At 39.4% G+C, this 20,931-nt stretch overlaps 2 protein-coding genes across 2 annotated transcripts in view; both read right to left on the bottom strand.

The window, feature by feature from the left end:
* The window catches only part of pde4d (phosphodiesterase 4D, cAMP-specific), a 170,401-nt gene extending 169,199 nt beyond the window's left edge, over positions 1–1,202 (bottom strand). Inside the window, exon 1 of the mRNA XM_037680991.1 lies at positions 490–1,202. Coding sequence (XP_037536919.1) covers positions 490–800 — 311 coding nt within the window. The 5' untranslated portion in view covers positions 801–1,202. The remainder of the gene's footprint in view (positions 1–489) is intronic.
* LOC119413049 lies at positions 1,052–17,695 on the bottom strand. Its single transcript, XM_037680061.1, has 3 exons — positions 17,573–17,695; positions 17,370–17,497; positions 1,052–1,292 (listed from the first exon to the last, which is right to left on the bottom strand). Exons 1-3 carry the CDS (start codon positions 17,675–17,677, stop codon positions 1,052–1,054), a joined length of 474 nt encoding a protein of 157 aa, XP_037535989.1. The 5' UTR covers positions 17,678–17,695.
* Between the last annotated feature and the right edge of the window lie 3,236 nt (positions 17,696–20,931).

The raw sequence follows: 20,931 nt of genomic DNA, 5'->3' as shown, positions 1-20,931 counted from the left end.
CATCAATCTAAAGACTGTGATGATCAATCAGTTGTTAAAGCTTATCTGTTTGATTTTTCTTTTTTCTTGAATTATTTAACACATCCTCCCCAGGCTGACACATCTTGCTGACCTAAATTAAACAGCCAGCTGTAAGACTTTGTCCACCTCATGGTTTAAAGCTGTTACAAAATAAGGAATAACTGAAGGATGCTGTGTGAAAAGTGGCACAGTTGCTAATATTTGTTGTTTCTTTTCAACCCTTATTTAGCATAAGTCCCTTTATGGACGCAGTGTAACAAAACAAAAACAAGTGTTGTAAAACTGAGAGAACAGAAGCTACTAAAACACAAACCTGCTCCAAAGTTACTAAAAATCAGCCAAAAGACTTCATGCGCTCGCGCCTGAGTCAGGTTCCCAACGCCCTTCTGCTCCATGGAGGGTAATTATAAAGGATGACTCTCTTTTCTTTTCTTTTTTTTTTTTTATTATTAGTTCTTCTATCCTTACCGTCGAAGACCTTGAAAAGACGACGGCCACGACATCCTGGATTTCTTCAGCCCGGGTCGGTGGCCCGTGTCCACTGCGTAGGTCCGGTCCATGTTCCTCGGCTTCAGGTACCTCTCGGTGTCCGAAAAGCCTCTTTGTCTCACGCGGTTGTTCTTGCGCACTGCCAGCGCGTGGTGGAGGTGGAGCGGGGAGAGCGTCGCCTGGTTCTGGTTCTGCTGCCTCCACAGATGTTTGGGCGCCTTTGCGCTCGCGCCTGTTCCGCCGCCGGCCCCCAAAGAAGCCGTGCCCACCTTCCCGCAGGCAGGATCCATCCTCCTGGCACGCGTTGGGGAGGGTTTAAATATAGTTTAATTTAATTTACACTTTCGCAGCATCCAATTAGAAGACAAATGTGGCGGTGGAGGGGGCAATGAAAACACTCCTAATTGAGGTGTTTCATTAAATCTAATTGAGGCGACTTTTTTTTTTTTTTTTTTATGTTTCACGTCCAGTTTGGTTCTTTTGAAGGGATGAGTTCAACTCCATTAACTTTACAGTTAAAAATCAAACGTGAAGAAATACATCAATCCATTGGGAAGTGGATCTCAGTAGTGAAAGCGGGCTGAACAGGGCAACGTGCCCCTGAGATGGAGAGTCCGGGCTCCTCGTGCTCCCAGCTTCCTCCATGCGCGCCCATCTTTGCAGGTTGCTGCATCTGCTGCAGATGTTCAGGACAGGACAGGACAGGACAGCAGGCTGCGCTCAGGCTCCCTGCAGCCTGCAAACTTCTGCGCGTGAAGTCATCATCCGAGCAGCTGTGCGTCCTGCAGGAACAAGAGCAGCCGACGGGATATAGGGAACAGAACATCCATTAAACATGAGGGACCCACCCAGAGCACCTCCCCTTCAAAAAAAAAAAAAAAAATGGCTGAGTGTCAGGATGTGAGATTGGGCAGTGAGCCATGCAGGTGACCTGATAATAAGCTATGTTGAGACACTTTATTGAAACAAATATATATATTTTTTTTACTTTTGAAACTAAACATTTAAAGGCCTAGCATTCATTGAAGGAATGCATGTCGCCCGCTGCTTTTCAGCGTTTTAATTCAAGATGGCTGCCAAATGTGGCTTGATGTGTTGAGGATGGCTTGGCTTCAACCACATAACCTTTACTGGTAATCTGTCATTTATTCTTTATGGGTCGACAAAGATAACCCGAGGCGACCATCTTTATTTCGATGTATTTTTTTCCCCCCTAAAAGTTTAATTGAAATCAGTGGTTCATGAGATATTTTGCTAACAGATGAATTGTTCACTGTAACAGGTAATGAAAAAGTTTCAAGCAAACCTTTTTGGACAGTTCTGCTCTAAATGTATGAAACTGAGAAGTCCCATATACCAGCACATCAAATCTTTGGCTCAACAGCTAAAACTGGCAGTTATAGCCATTTTTGTAAATCCACTGGCTTTGGCAGCCATCTTGATTTGGATTGACTTGACAGTGTATTCATGTGCAGATATACACCCTGGGATTGTTTTCTTATTGTTTAATTATAATCAATCCTGTGTTTGATTAGATATTTTGCTAACAAACAGACAGACGTTGACTCCAATGGTTAATGGCAATGTTATCAAAACAGATCACGCTCCAACAGTTAACACGTGCATGTTGGGTATGAGTCTCAGCAACCACCACACCATATGAGCTCATTGGTCAAATTGACCAATTTTGTGTTTTCTAAGTTTGCTAAGTTGTGACGGCCATTTTGAATGGGATTTCCTTGAAAAGTTCATCAGTTTTAGACAATCATCCAATGATTGCTTTCGGGGAGTTTCATTCAAATATGTCCACTGGTCCATCTGATATTTTGCTAACAGTACAAACAAATAAACACAAACAGACATGAGCGAAAACATTATCACTTCATCTTTGCCTTTGGCAGCGAGCGATAAAAAACAATTAGAAGCCCCACATCAAGTGCAGGTCAAAAATAAATAAATGAGCCTCATAGTGATAAATTAAACAGAGTAACTGCAGGATTTGTGCCCATGGGTAAGAGAGTAACACAAACATCCAGCCACCTTGTTAAATCTCACCTCCTGTTCTGTTTGTCATCAATTCCAAATAAAGGGGGCTCATTGGGGAGTGCCACTTTCGTTCTTTCTTTCTTCTAGCCGCTTCTTGTAGCCTACTCACTGTACAGCTCAAACCCATTACTCTGGAAGCAAACTGGCAATGTAATAATATAAGCTTCACAGCAGAAATGTAATTCTTTAGGAGCAAGGTGACTGAAAAGCAGGAACGCACAAAGAGAAAGTACACAAGTGTGGGATGCTCACGGGGTCATGTAAGGACGTTGGATTGTAAGTTGTGTGTTCGGGCTGAAACACTGTGAGGAACACGTAGATATATCCACACATTTTTTAATTGTCTATATTTATTTTGTTTTTTAAATATTTTTTAAAGTGGTGTTCTATGAAAAAGTTATGCTCAATAAATATCTTACCTGTTGTAGATAGCGCTTTAAACGACCTCAGTTTGGAGGAATAAAGTATAATTTTGACCCGATAGACGCTAAAACATGTCCCGTATGTAATTATAGACAGCAACAAAATGTTGAGGTTTATTTCAAAACTAATTGTGTTAAGTCCATGTAACCAAATGGGATGGTTTTCCTGAATAAAAACTTAAACTTGAGTTGACTTGTCAGACAGACTGAGGTAACAACAAGTTTCAGGACTTTAGGACCATTTTACGTGTGACACATTCTGAGTTGATTGCAGCATGGTTGATGTTAGTGTGCATTCTGTAAATCAGTAATAAATACCGGTAAGTTAGAGATCAATTACCTTTTAGCTTGTTCTGTGCTGGCATGTCTTTACTGTGAGTCAAACGGTGCTTTACCACTGTCTCAACTCTCCTCGGCTCTGCACAACTCGACACCAGTTAAGCTCCACCCCACCCAGCTCAGTTTATGGAACCACCTTGTTCGAGGTTCCAAGTGGGCGGCTCCGAGGGGCCGATATTGACGTAAGCAGAGGGCACCCATTGATTGACCAGCGGAGCTATGTCATTGGATGACCAGCACAGCAAAACTGAAAACTACATTCCAGCTTCCACTTTTTAATTCATCCTTTATTTATACAGGTTAATCCCATTTTTTAAAACAAAGAGTGATGACAAGAGTAGAACAACAAAGACAACAAAAGACAATCGTAAAGGGTGCATACAAATTGAGAATAACAAGTGAAAATAAAATGGTATATAAAAGAAGATGTAACAAAACAAAAAAAAAAAAACAGCTAGGTTGTAAGGTGATGTAGAAAACTAAAAACAGGAACATGTCTGCATTGGTATTTCCCAGGAACTTAACAGATGTTTAAAGACACTTAGAGAAGTCAAGGTCAAGAGCTTCAGATCTTTTTGTAAGATATTCCAGGAAACAGGAACAGAGTAGGAGAAAGTCCTTTTGCCTATTCAGTCCGTACTGAGGGAAGACTGCAGGTAATAATGTCCTGAGAGCGCACGCTGTAGCTGCACTCACGTAGAGACATGTAGGAGGAGATGGATGAAGGCAACAAACCAGGAAGTGATTTTAAAATGAAAATGCACCAGTGGGAGAGTCTGCGTGAAGTTAATGATGACCAGTTAACCAGTGAATACAGAGTGCAGTGGTGGGTACGGTAGTTACAGCCTGTTATGAATCTTAATGCACCGTGATAGACAGCATCCAACATCTGCAGGGTGCTTATACAAGCGTTCATGCAAATAAAGTCACTGTGGATGGGAAGAAATGATGCAGTCACACTTCCTCATTGTGTTGATGGACAGCACCACAAGAAATTAACATATTTACTGAGAGATATTGGAGAGGATGGCTACCCCCAAACTTAGATACAGTGCAGAGATAAGCTAACGAAAATCAAGGGGTGGGGGGGATAGCAATTTGTGATTGTGTGATGTTTTTGTAAATGTCAATCAATAATACCCCTAAAATGGACATTCTTCTCAGAAACCACAGACACGGCATCCTCCGTACTAAAGAGGACGGGGAACATCTGACTTGTTATCAGCGCACAGTTCAAAAGCTTGCCTCTCTGATGATATGGGGGTGTATTAATGCCCCTAACATGTGCAGCTTACACTTTTGAAAAGGCACCATCAATGCACAAAAGTATATACAGGTGTCAGAACATCATAAGCTTCAATCTAGCAAAAAAAAAAAAAAACTCCAGCTAAGACGATTCAAGTCCGAACAACAAGAATCTTATATTAGACAAAAATCAGATGTGCACCTCTTAAACCTCCAGCAACTGGTCTCAGTTCTGGTGTTTTCTTTTTACAAGATGCTGTGTTATAAAGGTAAACATGGCCCTGAACAAAACTTATTCAGAATCGTATTGTACACACTTTTGTCTGTTGACTGCTCAGGCTGAGCTTGACTGTTGGACAGGACTGAGGCTGAGGTGAGTGTAGTGCCGTCAATACTTAACGATTTACCCTGACTGCTCCGATACTTGGCTCATTATACGGATCAGGTTACCAGCTACGCTCGACTGGTTCACATCAGCTAGTTTCCTACTTGAAACAGTTTAATAAACCTTCTGATACTTAATTATGATTGGCACAAGCCAAATAAATATTTCTCCCTGGAAATTATGTTGAGCTTCGTGTTCTTTCACACATTGCAGAATGAATCCAATCAGTTCCTCACAGTGGGCAAAGCAGAATTTTAATTAAGAGGGGGGAAACAGCGTTTGTGTCAGATTGGTATCAACGGGGGGAGAGAGAGATCTGTATACATCTGCGTCTACTTCCAAGTAAGTGGGTGTTTGTGTCCGTGAGCATAAAAAGGAAAGATTTGTTCATTTCTTATTGATTCCTGACATAACTCATCAGTCTCATGACGACCTTTCAGTGTTTGGGAAATCAATACACCGATATCTTGCTTTAAACAACACTTTTATTTATCTCTGACAGCCTTGAACGGTTCATCTGTATCAAGACACTTATTCACACGTTTTATTCACACGTTTTAACATAATAGCTACAGTTTGTGCTTTTTGTTCATGGTTTGTTTGCCAAGCCTTATCTTCAACGCAAATAGAAAGTCACAGCCTTCAAGACACAAAAACATTCATGTAAACCGAGTTATTTCGGCTGCTGTTTACCAGCGTTTCGTCATTTGTTGTGCCAGCAGATCAGACCCTCTCGAGACCAGAGTCTGCCAGCCCCATCAGCATTGTGCTTATGTCTTACGAGTTGCTCGATATTACAATTTTAATGGAGTTTAAGTTTGAATGGACAAAAACAATCTGCAATATTTTAAAAAATATTGTGTATTACTGTGTTTTTTTTTGGTAATCGGCTATATCAAAGAGAAATTAAACTAAAACGTGTGATCGTAGATGAAAGTTGCTTACAGGCAACAGATCCTCCAGGCACCAACAGATCTCATGAGATGCTGTATTAGATTGTGAATAATGTTATTTTCAAGGTTTGACCAAAATGACTAATCTAAATGTCTGGCATGAAAGGCAGCAGGTATTTTCACGTTTTCAAGGAATGCTGGGCTTGTAATTTTTTGATGACTCAAGGTTGAAACAAACATTGCAACAACATCCTTAAATTTGTCACATTTTACCTCAAATCCATCAATTTTGTTCTGCTGCAACAACCACAGACAATTAACGATGAGAGAATTCACCATGACGGTACAATAAGAAGGCAACGCCACGATTCATGGGGCTCAGATTGAGGCTGAGTGGTTCTGGGCAGCATGAGACATCATTTTCACACGTGGACTGGTCACCAGAGTCACAACCTGAACCAAAGTGAGAATCTTGGACGTGCTGAAGGGGACACGACTCTCCCATCATCAAAACTAAATATTGGCAAAGAAATGCATGCATCACATGCATGCATTTTTAATCCTATAAATAAATAAAAACTTTGTTAAAAAAATAAATAAAAAAATGTCACTGGTTTTTCATGCAAAAGGCAGAAAGGCATTGTCAGAGTGGTCAGTTTTACATACACGGAAACAGCTTTCTTTCTGAACATCAAAGATGCTTCTGAGCTGCTTCTACGCCTTATCTGTCTGTCTGTCTGTCTGTCTGTCTGTCTGTCTGTCTGTCTGTCTATCTGTCTGTCTATATCTATATTTATATAGATATACTCGGATATAGATATATATATAAAATCAGATTGCAGTAATATTTATTGTCCACCACAATAAATGCACAAGCAGTTTTGTTTTTTCCTGTGTCTGTGTGCCTGTGTTTGTCTGTTACCATCATATCTTAGGAAACAAAGGATAAATTTATATGAAACTTGCAAAAAATTATTCACTAGATAAACATCTACAAATAATTGACTTTTGGAGTGAACCCCATTGAAGATGGCTTCCTCAGCTATATGATCTTAAAAACACAAACTAGCTAAAACTCAATTAGTTTTTCAGATATGAAGCTCAAAGTTGGTGTTAGAAGCAGATGCTGATTGCACAAATAACATCAAAGCATGAACCGACTGCACAAGATGTTTTTTAAACATTCTCATTAACTTTTGGGGTCAGATGTGTTAGTCTGTTAGCAAAATATCTCATGAACTGCTGAATGGATTTTATTAAGACATTTATCATTTGTTGTACATCTACATCTGATTAACCTTTGGAATCAACCCAATTCAAAATGGCTGCCACTTTAGGAAGACCTTGGGAAACACAAAAATGGCTATAACTCTGACAGTTATACAGATGTGTGGCAGTGGCTGACTATTATTCTCAACTCATACTCAGAGCACTAGACATTGCACAATACTTTTGCTTAAAGATTTGAGATTAGCTGTTGGTGTTAAAACCATCTTTTTGAAAAAAAAAATCTCATGAACTACTTTTTAGATTTTAATGTAAATCTCAGAAAGTAATCAATGAATGTAAATATTTGAAGATGGCCACCACAGCTAACTGATATCAGCCAACATAAAAAATGGCTCCTACTTGGCTAGTTTTATAGACATTAGCTACATTTGGCATGTGGTTGTAGCTGAGTAGCTTGTCAGCGTTTGCTGATTTTAGTTTGTATTTCTGGTATGAATGTCCTGATCCTGCTCCCTCATGTCGTGTTTCTGCTCTTGTCATTCAGCCACACCCACTCTCCACAGATTAATCAGCGCTCATTCCCTACATCTGTGCCCTGCTCTATGATCCACTCTCACTCTGATTCCCTGCCAGATTATTGAACCCTTTGTGGTAGTAGATGTCCAGTGTTATGTTTGCCTGCCTCGTCTTGACCACACGCCTGCCTCTTGGATTCCACAATTTGCCTTCTCCCTGTCTGTTCTGGATTTGCCTTTCTGACCTCAGTACTGACCTCCTTTTCTGCCCCAACGACTACGCTTCACGGATTATAACTCGAATTTGGATCTGGATCTCTGACCCCCAGTGTATGACCCCCGCCTGTGCCTCTGGACCCTGTTCTTGGATTTCCCGTCTGACAACGCTCTGCTCACCTCTGCCTCGCTGCTGCACTTCACCCAGTGATGATGACATCATCGCCTCCATCTCCTTCAGGTGGCTTCCCCCCATCTCCTGACTGAAGGTTAGTGACTGTATTTCTGTTCAGCTGACAATTCACAGAAAAGTTCAGTTCACTAATCATCCTATCCCTGCACATTGGTCCCACCATTGGATTCAGATCTCCACCAGCAGCTGCTTCTCAAACTTTTTAACCATTCTTGTTGTGTGGCGTCATGCTCAAATCCTAAAACCAAATCCATGGCAATGAAAAATGGCAGGTGATATGCATTCCTTAAAGAAATACTTGGCCTTCAATTTATTCAGTATTGACTGTTTCTGAATTATGGGACATAGTCACCAATGTAGCTGGCTGAACAATGTAAATCTGTGACAAATTTGTTTACAGACAGAACTGTCAGTACTCCTTTATAATCAAGCAGCAACTATGAAAAACAAGACACAGTTTCTGCAATTCTGTGGCTCTGATTGTCATGAAAAACTGTTTTGCTGATGGGAAGCTGCAGATTTAGAATGTGTAACACCTACAACTCTGCTTTTTCACATCAGTATTTTTTTTTATAAGGAGCCTGCGACACTTTGTACATTTTATCCCCACCAAAGCCTGTAAACATCTTTAGGCCTTAACAAGCGGATCCTCATTGCTCATTTTCAATTAGTTTCTTCATCCCTTTGAACTGAGCACAATCTCATCATTTGTGGCACTCTCAAATGGTATATGATGAGCTACTGAGCAGCGTTATGCTAGTTGCTCCATATGTATAAGTGAGACTCTGATTGATCAAAGCTGAGTCAGAGAGGACCATCGCTTTGACTTTAACAAGAAGATTCCCTTTTGTTTCCACAAAGACGATGAGGATTTCTCTAAAAATAGAGCTTTAACCACTAACTTTACAAGTAGGATTTTCCCACAGGAATATCTCTGATACAGAACGCTGTTGGATGTGTGTGTTACCGTAACACTTCGGAGAATAAATCTGGCTGGAGAGTTAGAGTTTGTCTCTGCCAAACTTCATTTCATCCACATTGCTTTGATACCATCTCAAAGATTGTCCAAACGGGGAGTTGAATCTTTTCCAAGTTGGGCTTTGGCTATAATTTCCAAAATAATATTTGTATTGCATCACTTTTTTGTGTGTGATTTGAGATCCAGACAACAATTAATTTGTCATTTATTAAATTACTGTGAGCTACTTTTTAAATTTAGGCTCTAACGAGCCTTAAAAGAATTTCATGTCATTCTTTTGAACCAAGATCATCTAACGCTGAGAACTAATGCAGTTCTAGCTGTTTTGGTCAAAGAATGTAAAGATGTGTGTTTTGGATAGTCAGCTACAATCACACCAAGTTTTAGCTTAATATCTGCAAAGTTGAATGAGTTATGGACATTTATGTGATTTATATGGTCAATTTTGAATTGAGCTGGCTACAACATATAATTTGTAGATGTATACCTAATGATTACGTTCTGAACGTTTTATTAAAATCTATCCAGTACTTCGTGAGATAATTCACCAGCACTATTGACAAACATAGAGACGGACACGGGCAAGAACATTGTCACCTTTGACAGCACGTGATAATTAACTGACATCACAAAACCGTTTTGAAGCCGAGTGTTTCCAGAACTAAAAAGGTTGTATCTTTCTGAAAGTCTTTGCATTAATCTTATTCTTGTAGTAGTTCAAACACCTTGGTAAGATTAAAAAGTGACAGAGGTGAAGGACAGAAATCTGTTCGACTTCAGTGTTTGATGAGTCACGCTGTTTGAAGCCAGATGGGGGAACTTTAAATATCAACGTTTCTCATGTTATTAGTCCTCTAAACAGCAAGGATTCCTCGCATCACTGCCGACACAGTTTTTACTTCCTACCTCTCAACATGCCATCTGTTCTTCTGCAATGACACTGAACTTCCTCAGATTTGAAGCTTGTTTATTACAATAAACATTTTGTCGCTTAAAAGTCCAATTTTGTTGTTGTTGCAAATTTTGGAAAGTGACATCAATGAAACAACAAAAATCAAAACCTACTATGAAATTTGTATGTGGTCACCCACATAGAAGAGCTGATACTGATTACCAATTTTTATTTATTTATTTATTTGTCTTATTTAGTCCCAAACAGCATTACAGCTCAAATAACATGATTATTTTTATTTATTTATTTATTTATTTGCATTTTTAGTCACAAACAGAATTAAAGCTCAAATAAGATATTTGCATTTATTTATTTGCCTTTTTAGTCCCAAACAACATTGTCTCAAATAACAAGGTATTTATTTATTTATTTATTTATTTATTTATTTGTTTATTTATTTATTTATGTGTTTATTTATTTGCCCTTTTTTTTTTTTTTTTTTTTTGTCCCAAACAGCATTACAGCTCAAATAACATGGTTTTTTTGTTTGTTTGTTTGTTTTTTTTCCATCTTTTTAATATTCCTACAATTTGGTCCATTCGTATTCCAAAACATTCATTCAAGAGATGGTTGCTGTGAGTTTAGCCATTTGTACGTTTTACATAAATATTTATTAAATTTAATTCATTGGGCTCGCTTCGACTCTTTTTAAAAACATTAAAGTTTTTGAAAACTGCCTCAGCACACTGACTGTCTTTGATATTTTTAATTTTTAGCTACCATTCTGCTACTTTGGCTTTTAGCTAGCCTTTTACTGCTTTTAGCTTCGATCCAGCTTTTTGGTCCTTTTACATACTTATTAGTTTTGGATCAATTTTAGCTAGCTTTTTATGACTATGAACTTTTGCTATTTGTAGCTATTAGTGATTTGCTACTTTTAGCGTTTAATATTTTGATCATTTTAGCTATTGGTTTATTACTTTTGGCTTTTAATTAGCGTTTTGCTATTTTTACCTAGTGTTTTACTACATTTAGGTAGCATATTGCTACTTTTAGCTTTTTATTGTGCTTTTTTTAGCTTTGCACTCAACTTTCATGCTGCCTTTTTTTAACAGAAAAAAGCTTTTTTTCTAGTTTATTTATGCTTTTTTTTTTTTCTTTTTGCCTCAAACAGCACTGATTCTGAACTCTTTTGGTTCGTTCATTCTTCTGTCATCAGAGCTGTAACCAATTCATCTTTCAAAGCAAACCTCTTGTTCTTCTGGGTTTTGTAATTTACAACATACTTAGATGATTCATCAAGATAAACTTAAACATTTTTTCCTGTTTAATCCACATAATCGTTGGGTCAAAGCAACACTTAGTTCGATGTTCTTGTGCAGAACATTTAAATCGTATAACTCCAGCCTGATGGGACAACTGGACAATTGTCCAGCTTCTTCAAACTCCACTGTTTGTCCCCGTTACTCATCCAGAGAAGTTGAGCTCAGTTCACTGTGATCAATGACACCCAGAACTTTTGGTCCTTCTTTAATCTTCCTCTGCTTGCTGCAAAGCTTTGAGATGTGTTTGGGCTCATTATTCTGCTGCAGTTTGAAACGTTCTCCCCAAAAAGATGCAAAAAAAAGCATATTTCTGAAGTTAGAATGAAGGTTTCCTCTTTGATCCAGGTCAAGTTGATTTGGTGTCAGCATCCAGTTTGTGTCTAACAAGACACCTCCAGACATGAATATTCCAAATCACCATGAAACACAGTTGTAGTAGTTTCTTTTCTCCTGCTTGACTTTTTGTGTTCACATCTCTCAAAGTTTCAATAAATGTGGATTATTTTTATTTTTGTCTGGACCACATAGCAGTGGCTCTATAGCACTGAGAATCAAACGAATGTTAATGGTTTTCCATCAGCTGGTTTTATCTGTCTCTTCCTGAACATTTATGTCGGTTCTTCAACCATTATTTATTATTGGTCCTTAACTGTTCTGTTCCTGAAACATCATTAACATTTTCTACAAGAGGATGTATTCAAGTCTCAGGTTTTCTTAAATGTTCTTCCTAATATGTCCTTGTGTTTAGGACTTCCAAAGTGACGTTATGTGATGTTTTACACACTCACACACACACACACACACACACACACACACCTAATAATGAAAATAAATGTATTTGGTGTTGTCTCATTAGAGAAGCATTGATTCAAACGACGTTTATTTCTCACAAGTGAATATAGAAGCATGAACACAGACAACTATCAGTCATCGTAGTTTGTTTCTTGGTGTTAGAGTTTCTTTTTATTTTTTAAGACTCAAAACAAGAAAAAATAAATAATGCAAATGAAAGAGTACCGGTATATAAAATCCAACTGAAGTGGCTTCAGCCTCGTTTGAACTATCATTCAGAAATTCAGTTTCAAGTGCCCAGCATCAAAAGAAATAGTTTCTAGGGAAACAAAATGCTATACTTTTCAACCTGCAATAGTTTTTATTTTTTTGTACTAGTTTCAGTATTTGATTAAATGTTGCCTTTATTATCCATCTATTCAATTTCTAAAACTATAGACTAAATCAACTAAAGCTACCACATCAGTTTATTATTATTATTATTATTATTATTATTATTATTTTGAACGTAACAGAAGCAATAAATGGACAATGTTGATAAAACTATTGTTTCCATTTCTTGGACAAAACACAAAATGCCTATACAGAAAACCAAATAAGTGAATTCTAATAGCTTTCTATCATTCCTCCACCTGCACCAGCTGAATGAAGCGAGCGTGCACGGGAGGACTCGCTGTTGCAAGTTCTTTGAAATTTAAAGCGTCAGTCAAAAATTGCTTTATGATTATGGGGGGGGAAAAGTATATAAGTTGCTTCGACGTATAAGTTGCAGGATTGACAAATCTATGGAAAAAAACTGACTTATACGCCAAAAAATATGGTACTTGTTTTAGTTAAGTCAGTATCTGTGATAGAGTTCTTACCTCTCGGCGAACAGAGCTCAGTTTATCGATCTTTTGATTGTGCTTTCACGTTAGTCTGAGTGAACTTTGGTAAGACGGACAGAGAATCTCTGAAGCATAACAGAGTGTCGTGCCAGCCTCTTTAGAAACCCTCAGTCAACTCTTTGATGCTGCAGCCTGACTGCCTCCAGTAAAATAATCTATCCTTTGACACGCACCCAGTTTTAGTCATGACACTCAATTCTTAAAGGGTTTTTTTTATCAATTCTGTGGTTGCACATTAAACTTGACTGTTTTATGTGATTTTTTTAAAGAGCCATCTGAAGGTATTTATTACATAAAGCTGGCAGTTTGCTTTCAGGATATTAAACAAAACAATGTTGCAAAATCTAAAACAGTTAAATCTGGTCCTCTGGACATTCAAAAAAACAAAACAAAGCAAAACAACAAAAAAATGTAGAAACGTTTCGTCTCTCATCCGAGAGACTTCCTCAGTCTGAGGTGCTGTTTTCAGCTCAGTCTCTTAAATAGCACCTTCCCAGAGTGGATCAACCAGTTTTGCTGCTGACAACCAAAACCAGCTGATCACATGCTCAAGAAGGACCATCAGCCTAACGATGGATCATTAGCACACTGATGGCTGTGTACTATCCACAGAGGGCTGAGTGATACTAGCAATCACAGCATTGTAAGAGGGGGACAATTGAACACGTAGGCCTCCACCCCTGTTTAACGATGGACGATTTCTTTTCACAAAGATGGCCTCCTTTACTCCTCTCTCAAACCATCGTTCCTCTCTATCCAAGATGTGCACATCTTCATCCCTGAAAGAGTGACCGCTGGCCTGGAGATGAGTGTAGATCGCAGAGTCCTGGCCTGTTGATGTTGATCTTCTATGCTGGTCCATCCTTTTGGCCAGTGGCTGTTTTGTTTCCCCGATGTAAGACTGACCACAGCCCTCCTGACACTGAAAAGCATACACAACATTACTCTGTTTGTGCCGGGGGACTGGATCTTTGGGATGAACCAGTCTTTGCCGTAATGTATTTTGGGGTTTAAAAGCCACAGAACCACTGTGTCAACTCTTGAAACTATGCCTGCAGTCAACCTACTTCATATATGGGGAGCAATATTATAGGCAGAAATATGGGTGTGCTATGGGGTCTCCAGTTTCTCCTATTGTTGCTAACCTGTACATGGAGGAGGTAGAAAAGAGAGCCTTGACGTCCTTTTCAGGGACACCACCAAGTCATTGGTTCAGGTATGTTGACGACACCTGGGTTAAAGTTAAATCTCAGGAAGTCCAACATTTTACTGACCACATCAACTCTGTGGATAAATTTATAAAGTTCACACGAGAAGATGTAAAAAATGGCAAGTTGGCTTTCTTGGACTGTGAGGTCTCAGTCTCTGATAGAGGACATTTGCAAACTGAGGTGTACCGCAAACCCACACACACAGACCAGTATTTGCAGTTTGACTCCCATCACCCTTTGGAGCACAAGTTAGGAGTCATCAGGACTCTGTATCACAGAGCAGACAGCGTCCCCACTAGCTCAGGAGCCAGGCAGAAGGAGAAATCCCACACAAGACAGGCTCTAGAGCAATGTGGATATCCTAACTGGGCCTTCCTGAAAGCAGAGAAGAAACCCAAACAGGACTCCAGTCAGCCAACAGGTGAAAAGGAGGAACCCAGACCCAGACCAGTGGTCATTCCATATGTTGAGGGAGTATCAGAGAAACTGAGACGTTTATTTTCTAAACATAACGTCCCAGTGGCTTTTAAACCCCAAAATACATTACGGCAAAGACTGGTTCATCCCAAAGATCCAGTCCCCCGGCACAAACAGAGTAATGTTGTGTATGCTGTTCAGTGTCAGGAGGGCTGTGATCAGTCTTACATCGGGGAAACAAAACAGCCACTGGCCAAAAGGATGGCCCAGCACAGAAGATCAACATCATCAGGCCAGGACTCTGCGGTCTACACTCATCTCCAGGCCAGCGGTCACTCTTTCAGGGATGAAGATGTGCACATCTTGGATAGAGAGGAACGATGGTTTGAGAGAGGAGTAAAGGAGGCCATCTTTGTGAAAAGAAATCGTCCATCATTAAACAGGAGTGGAGGCCTACGTGTTCAACTGTCCCCCTCTTACAATGCTGTGATTGCTAGTATCACTCAGCCCTCTGTGAGTAGTAAACAGCCATCAGTGTGCTAATGATCCATCGTTAGGCTGATGGTCCTTCTTGAGCATGTGATCAGCTGGTTTTGGTTGTCAGCAGCAAAACTGGTTGATCCACTCTGGGAAGGTGCTATTTAAGAGACTGAGCTGAAAACAGCACCTCAGACTGAGGAAGTCTCTCGGATGAGAGACGAAACGTTTCTACATTTTTTTGTTGTTTTGCTTTGTTTTGTTTTTTGAATGACCAGATTTAACTGTTTCAGATTTTTCCACCTGGATTACTGAGCATGCATCAGGAAATGTTGCAAAATAATTTTCTAACTATTAGCAATAAACAACAGCATTACCAGTAGGTATTATGTATTTTAATACACACACACATCTTCCATCCATCCATTTTCTTTACCCGCTTATTCCATTTTGGGTCACGGGGGTCGCTGGTGCCCATGTCCAGTAATCACTGTGCGAGGGGCGGGGTACACCCTGGACGGGTCGCAAGTCCATCACAGGGCCACACAGAGACAAACGAGACAAACAACCATTCACTCTCTCACTCACACCTAGGGACAATTTAGAGTTACCATTTAATCTAAAATAGATGTTTATAGTCTGTGGGATGAAACTGGAGCTTTGTATTTTCCGCCGTAAATGTCGCACCACCCTATAGGTCGCATCAGTCCAAATATGTCTAATAAAGTGGAAAAATCCATGAATATGTCACTTTACCATATACATTGCATCTATTATGCGTCACCGCTGACAATCCGGAAATGTGGGCCGAATCTGGAAATGTTCCAAAAATCGATCGGCTGCCAAATGGCTGCCGCGGGAGCGTGCACGGGAGGACTTTAACAAGAATTTAACAACATTAACACTTAAAAACAATTATTTGTTTGCTCAAAATTATAGCAAAGGTGTGTCTCAGTTGAACTTTTCCTTAAAAAAATGCACTTTAATGGTAAAATCAGCTGTGTTTCAAAAGCCGATTCGCAGAAACATGAACGTGCAGAGGGTGACTCGCTGTCCATTTCTTTGAAATTTAACAAGATAACCACCTAAAAACAATTATTTGTTAGTTCGATTGTATAGTAAAGGTGTGTCTCAGTTGAACTTTTACTTAATGAAAGCACTTCAATGGTCAAATTAGCTGCATTTCACCGGGGCGGCGTAGCAAAATGAAGCTGATTTGACAGCTGCTCCAGGCAGACGACGGTGGCAGTTATGGCAAGCCGATTGTGTCATTAATAGCCACTTTTACCTATTACATGATACAACGGCATGCCATACACTCGACAACCATCTAGTGGCTGAAAATGACAGTGTTCAATATTTTCAGTCAGAATGAATGAAAACGGTCATATCTCAGCCAAAAATTGGTTTAAAAATATGGGAAAAGAATCCATAAATACATCGCTTCGGCATATAAGTCGCAGGGCATGCACATTATGCAAAAAACTGTGATTTATATGGCGAAAACTGCAGTACCCGAAGAGCACCTACTTATGTATGGAGAGAACATGCAAACTCCACTCATCTTGAAAGCTACTCAGGATACTGTATACATTTCCATTTACAGTTCATAACCGAAGCATAAAACGATTTTCAACAAGTAAATATCATTATGTGTATAAGAAGTCAATCAGACCAAAGAAGACAGGAGATATTCCCTCTGTTCTTTTGCTCAACAAAACAAAATGTTTTACAATATGTCCGTTCAACTGAAAGCCAGGGCTTGTCTGAGCTAAGCTGGCGCATCATTCTTGTAAGAGTTTCTTCATTGACTGACTCCACAGGAGCACTTTTAGACATGCTAATAAAATAACCAAGGATCCCAGCCATAATAAAATTAGGGCGAATGAGTACAGGGAAAATAAATACAAAGACTATTTTTGTCCCTTTATCATGCTACTCAGAAAAGACACTTTGAAACTTTTGGGTCTTTTAACTGTTTAATTTTGTGTAATATTTTTAGTTTTCTTGCTGTTTCTTCAGCAGTTATGTGTGTACTGGAGCTTGTGATGCAAGGCGTGTCTGTTAGTGGACAATGAAGTAAGTCAAAGATCAGAACACAAAGTCAAACTGGTTTTGCACTTTTTGGTAATTTCTTCTCAACTTTAAGCAAATCACTTATTGTTGCCATGGAAACATGGCTCCAAAACATGGCTTCAAAGTTAGCCTTAGGTAACTTGCATTTCAGGGATTTTTTTTTTCGTCCCGTGTCACAAAATTACTGGATATCTGCCCTCGGTTCAATTATGTGTCAATCCACCAAACCATTCCACTTTAAAAACTAATTATACCAGTGGCCTATTTCATTAAAAGTCATTTTTCATGTGCAAGGACGGAGACGCGCGAGTTCTCCTACCTGCTGGTGTCAGCTGAGGTGATGGCGATGAGTGGCGGTGCACGTAAAGGCAGTGTTGTGGGCCTCGGGGGAACCGTGACTGTGTCTGGTGAATGTGGGAGGGACTGGAGCAGAAAACACGAGGAGCACTGGGGAACAGAATACTGAATGACTCAAATGACACAACCACAGAAAATAAACTAACAAAATACACAGATCCTTACAGGCTCAGGCTTACGGTCGCAGTAGTACTGCTCTGCTTGTCGAAAGGCTAACGGTGGCAGCTGGACCGCCCGGCATGAAAGTCTTCGCACCAGAAAGGGCTCCATGCATATGACTGGCTCAGGTTCTGGGGAGTCGGATGATTCATCGGACACCTGAAATATAAGAAGCAAAATCTAAAGAAAACCTTTAAAGATTTTTCTCTAAAAATAAAATAGTTTGCCTGAAAGTAACCATTTGTTCTTGTGTTGTGCTCTTTATTTAAGCATAAATTCACATGTGGTTTTCAAAGACCAATAAGAAACACAGAGCTTGCTCAACCTGCAATATATTGTAAATTAAGCTTAATAGCACAGGCACGAGTCTTATTCCTGCAGGGTTTAGTAACCAGACCTTTAATCAACACAATTATAACCTTCACTGGTGCAGAATCTATTGCAAGACTGTTATATAACGCAGGATGCTTTGTTTAAAGGTGTGCTCGATAAAGCTTGCATTTATTATCGTCTACAGGGAGAACAGATGCTTAGTAGCAGGAAGTTTTCTTTGGATGCCTTCAGGATTTGCTGGATTTTCAATATGGATGGTTTGCTCTTTTTAACTAGCTTTATGCAGAGAAGCTCAAAACTAAGAGAGCAAACCAATGAAGCAAGTAAACCTACTCTGCTGAATTGTTCATTTCTGAATTCTTTTGCGTTTGATATACAGTAAATACTCAACCTTCTCTGCACCAATAGGCAGGCAGATATGATTTTCAATAAATAAATATGAAGGTGTTTTTTGTTATATTTTTTTGGAATGTACAAAATGCTATGACGTGTGTGTTACAAAAATTTAAAACCAGTAAGAGAAATTAGAAAAAGGTCAGTGAAGACCTGACAAGGGTTTAAACAGAACGAAAAGCGGAAGCTGAAAGTGAAATGACACAGCATGCATAGCAAAGAGAGGAGGGGAAAAGAGAGAAAGAAACAGCCCCATGGAAGCTCGAGACTGTAAAACATCTGAGATGAGACCAGAATGAGAGGACAGAAACTCATTCTGCAGTAGCAGGTTAACCAGGAGGAAACACATCGGGTGGTCAATATGCCATTAAGTGGTTATCAGAAAGGATGTCTCTGCTGAGGTCATGGCAGCTGCAGGAACTTTCAAAACATCAGTCATTCCAGTCAAGAAGTCCCTGTTTTACATTGTAATCCAACTTTACAACCATTTTCAATACCAATCACCAAAAGCAAATTATTCTTCTTTCTATTAAAATTGCTGTTTTGCTTTCTGTGAATTTGCCTATACGGCGCAAAGCCTTTTTTTTATTTGCACTGTTACTGAACATATCCAAGCTCCTAAAGGACAGTCGATAGGAGTTCAATTTCATGTAGATTCTTTCCTTGGGGACAGCGCAGAGGTGATCCATTATTTGTTTATCGACTGGTTCCAAGATCTTTCAGGATTCGGGACACACTTGAATATATCAGTGCACATGTGGTGCAGACTCATGAGACAGCGTGATAAATGGGGGCTGATTGTGGGCCATTAATCTTGCTTCAAACAACACACAGTCATTGTTCTGCATGAAGGAACAAAAGCCTCCACTGTAGAGGTAATGGTCAAGCATCACCTTCATATTCACTTCAGATGTTTTACAAGTGCTTCAACGTTGTGGGAATTTTTAGAGGGCAAAGCCGAGGCCATTCATGTTTGCCAGTTCTGATGTAAAGTACAGGTAGGACAGTTCAAATCAGCAGTTTACACTGTAGCTTAATGATTCAGCGGCCAATGAATGTCAAAGGCGTCACAAGAAGCTACTCCTTTTTTCTTTGCTTCTTCTCAAACTGGTCCTGATCATTAGTTCGCCGTGCTTGCAGAAGGTCTTTAAAAGTTTATCTTTAGTCTTTGGCTGCTATTTTTAAATTTAATTTTAGTTCAGCCCTTGTGCCTTAACGTCACAGCAACATATCCAATGTGATAAAATTGGGGAAAGTGAACAAGTGGAGTGGTAGGTGTCAGTCGTAAACATAAAAATATTTTTTTTAAATTCTGGAAGTTACATCTTTCACAAAAAGAAAAAAAAAGTTTGTTCAAAGATGTGAAACATGATTTGAAAAATGTATCTTAGTTGATCATAAACTGTATGACAGGCTTTCAACTAATTGAGTTATACAAGTATTTTATAAAAGATGGGGAGTGGTGGCGCAGAGGTTAGAGAGGTGGGCCTGTGAACTGAACAGGTTCACGCCCCGACAACATAAAAAAAAAATTGTAGGTGGGGTAGGTGAAGCACCCACACTTGCCCCCACCCTCATTCGCCCCACCCTGGGCCCATGAGCAAGGCCCTAAACCCCCATCTGCTCCCTAAACAGGTCTCTCTTGAAAATGAGTTCTCGTGGCTCAATGAGAGACTACCTGTATAAATAAAGGGTAAGTGAAAAAAAAAAAAAGAAAGTGTTATATTTGGTGCTCTTCAAAGATCTAAATAAAATAAATCTCGTCTTTGTGACAGTGAGACAGTGCCAAAAAGATCCCGTTTTATTTTATTTTTTGCTAAATTGTCTTCAGTGTGATGACACAGCACTAAAGTATTTCATTATTTAAGATTCAGAACTTTTTGTCTCTGCTGCCAGAGTCTTAACTGGAGTTAGTGGGAGAGATCATATTTCTCCAGTTTTAGCTTCTCTCCATTGGCTCCCTGTCAAACCCAGAATTGTCTTTCAGATACACCTGGACCTATATCTGGACCTACCATTCTGCGTTTGTCTGTCTCTCCTTCCTGTCCTCTCAAACCAGCCAGTCAAAGCAGATGGCCGCTTGTCCTGAGCCTGGTTCTGCTGGAGGTTTCTTCCTTTTAAAAGGGAGTTTTTCCTTTCCACTGTTGCCACTGTGCTTGCTCAGGATGGGAGACTGCGACGAAGCCAAGATTCAACGTGTCTGCTGGCCTCCGTGGATAGAGAACTTTACTAATTGGCTTTTATGTATGTAAATATTTCTGTAAAGTGCCCTGAGACAACTTTGTTGTGATTTGGCACTATATAAATAAAATTAATTGAATTGAATTGAATTGAATTGACGGAAGTTGTTCAAATCTGTCATTACAAACTGTTCTTAGTGGTTGGCATAGCCCAAAAAAAAGGTTTGTGCAGCCTCGACACGTACTGGAAATGTTTTTCATGAAACCACTTTGGGAAAAGTGTTGGACACATTTATCAACACATGTCTAGTAGTGCAAATACAATCTGTCCTGAGTCATGCTCTAAGTCATCCTCTTGAACTTATGTGACTCCATACAGGCAGTAAGCATGCTGTCTCCAGACAAGAAAAAAAACATACACACACACATACATATATATAGTTTTTTTTTTTTTTTTTT

This window comes from Nematolebias whitei, chromosome 8 (assembly GCF_014905685.2).
Source record: "Nematolebias whitei isolate Nwh7 chromosome 8, NemWhi1, whole genome shotgun sequence".
Lineage (NCBI taxonomy): Eukaryota > Metazoa > Chordata > Actinopteri > Cyprinodontiformes > Rivulidae > Nematolebias > Nematolebias whitei.
This window is presented reverse-complemented; position numbering and strand designations above follow the sequence as displayed.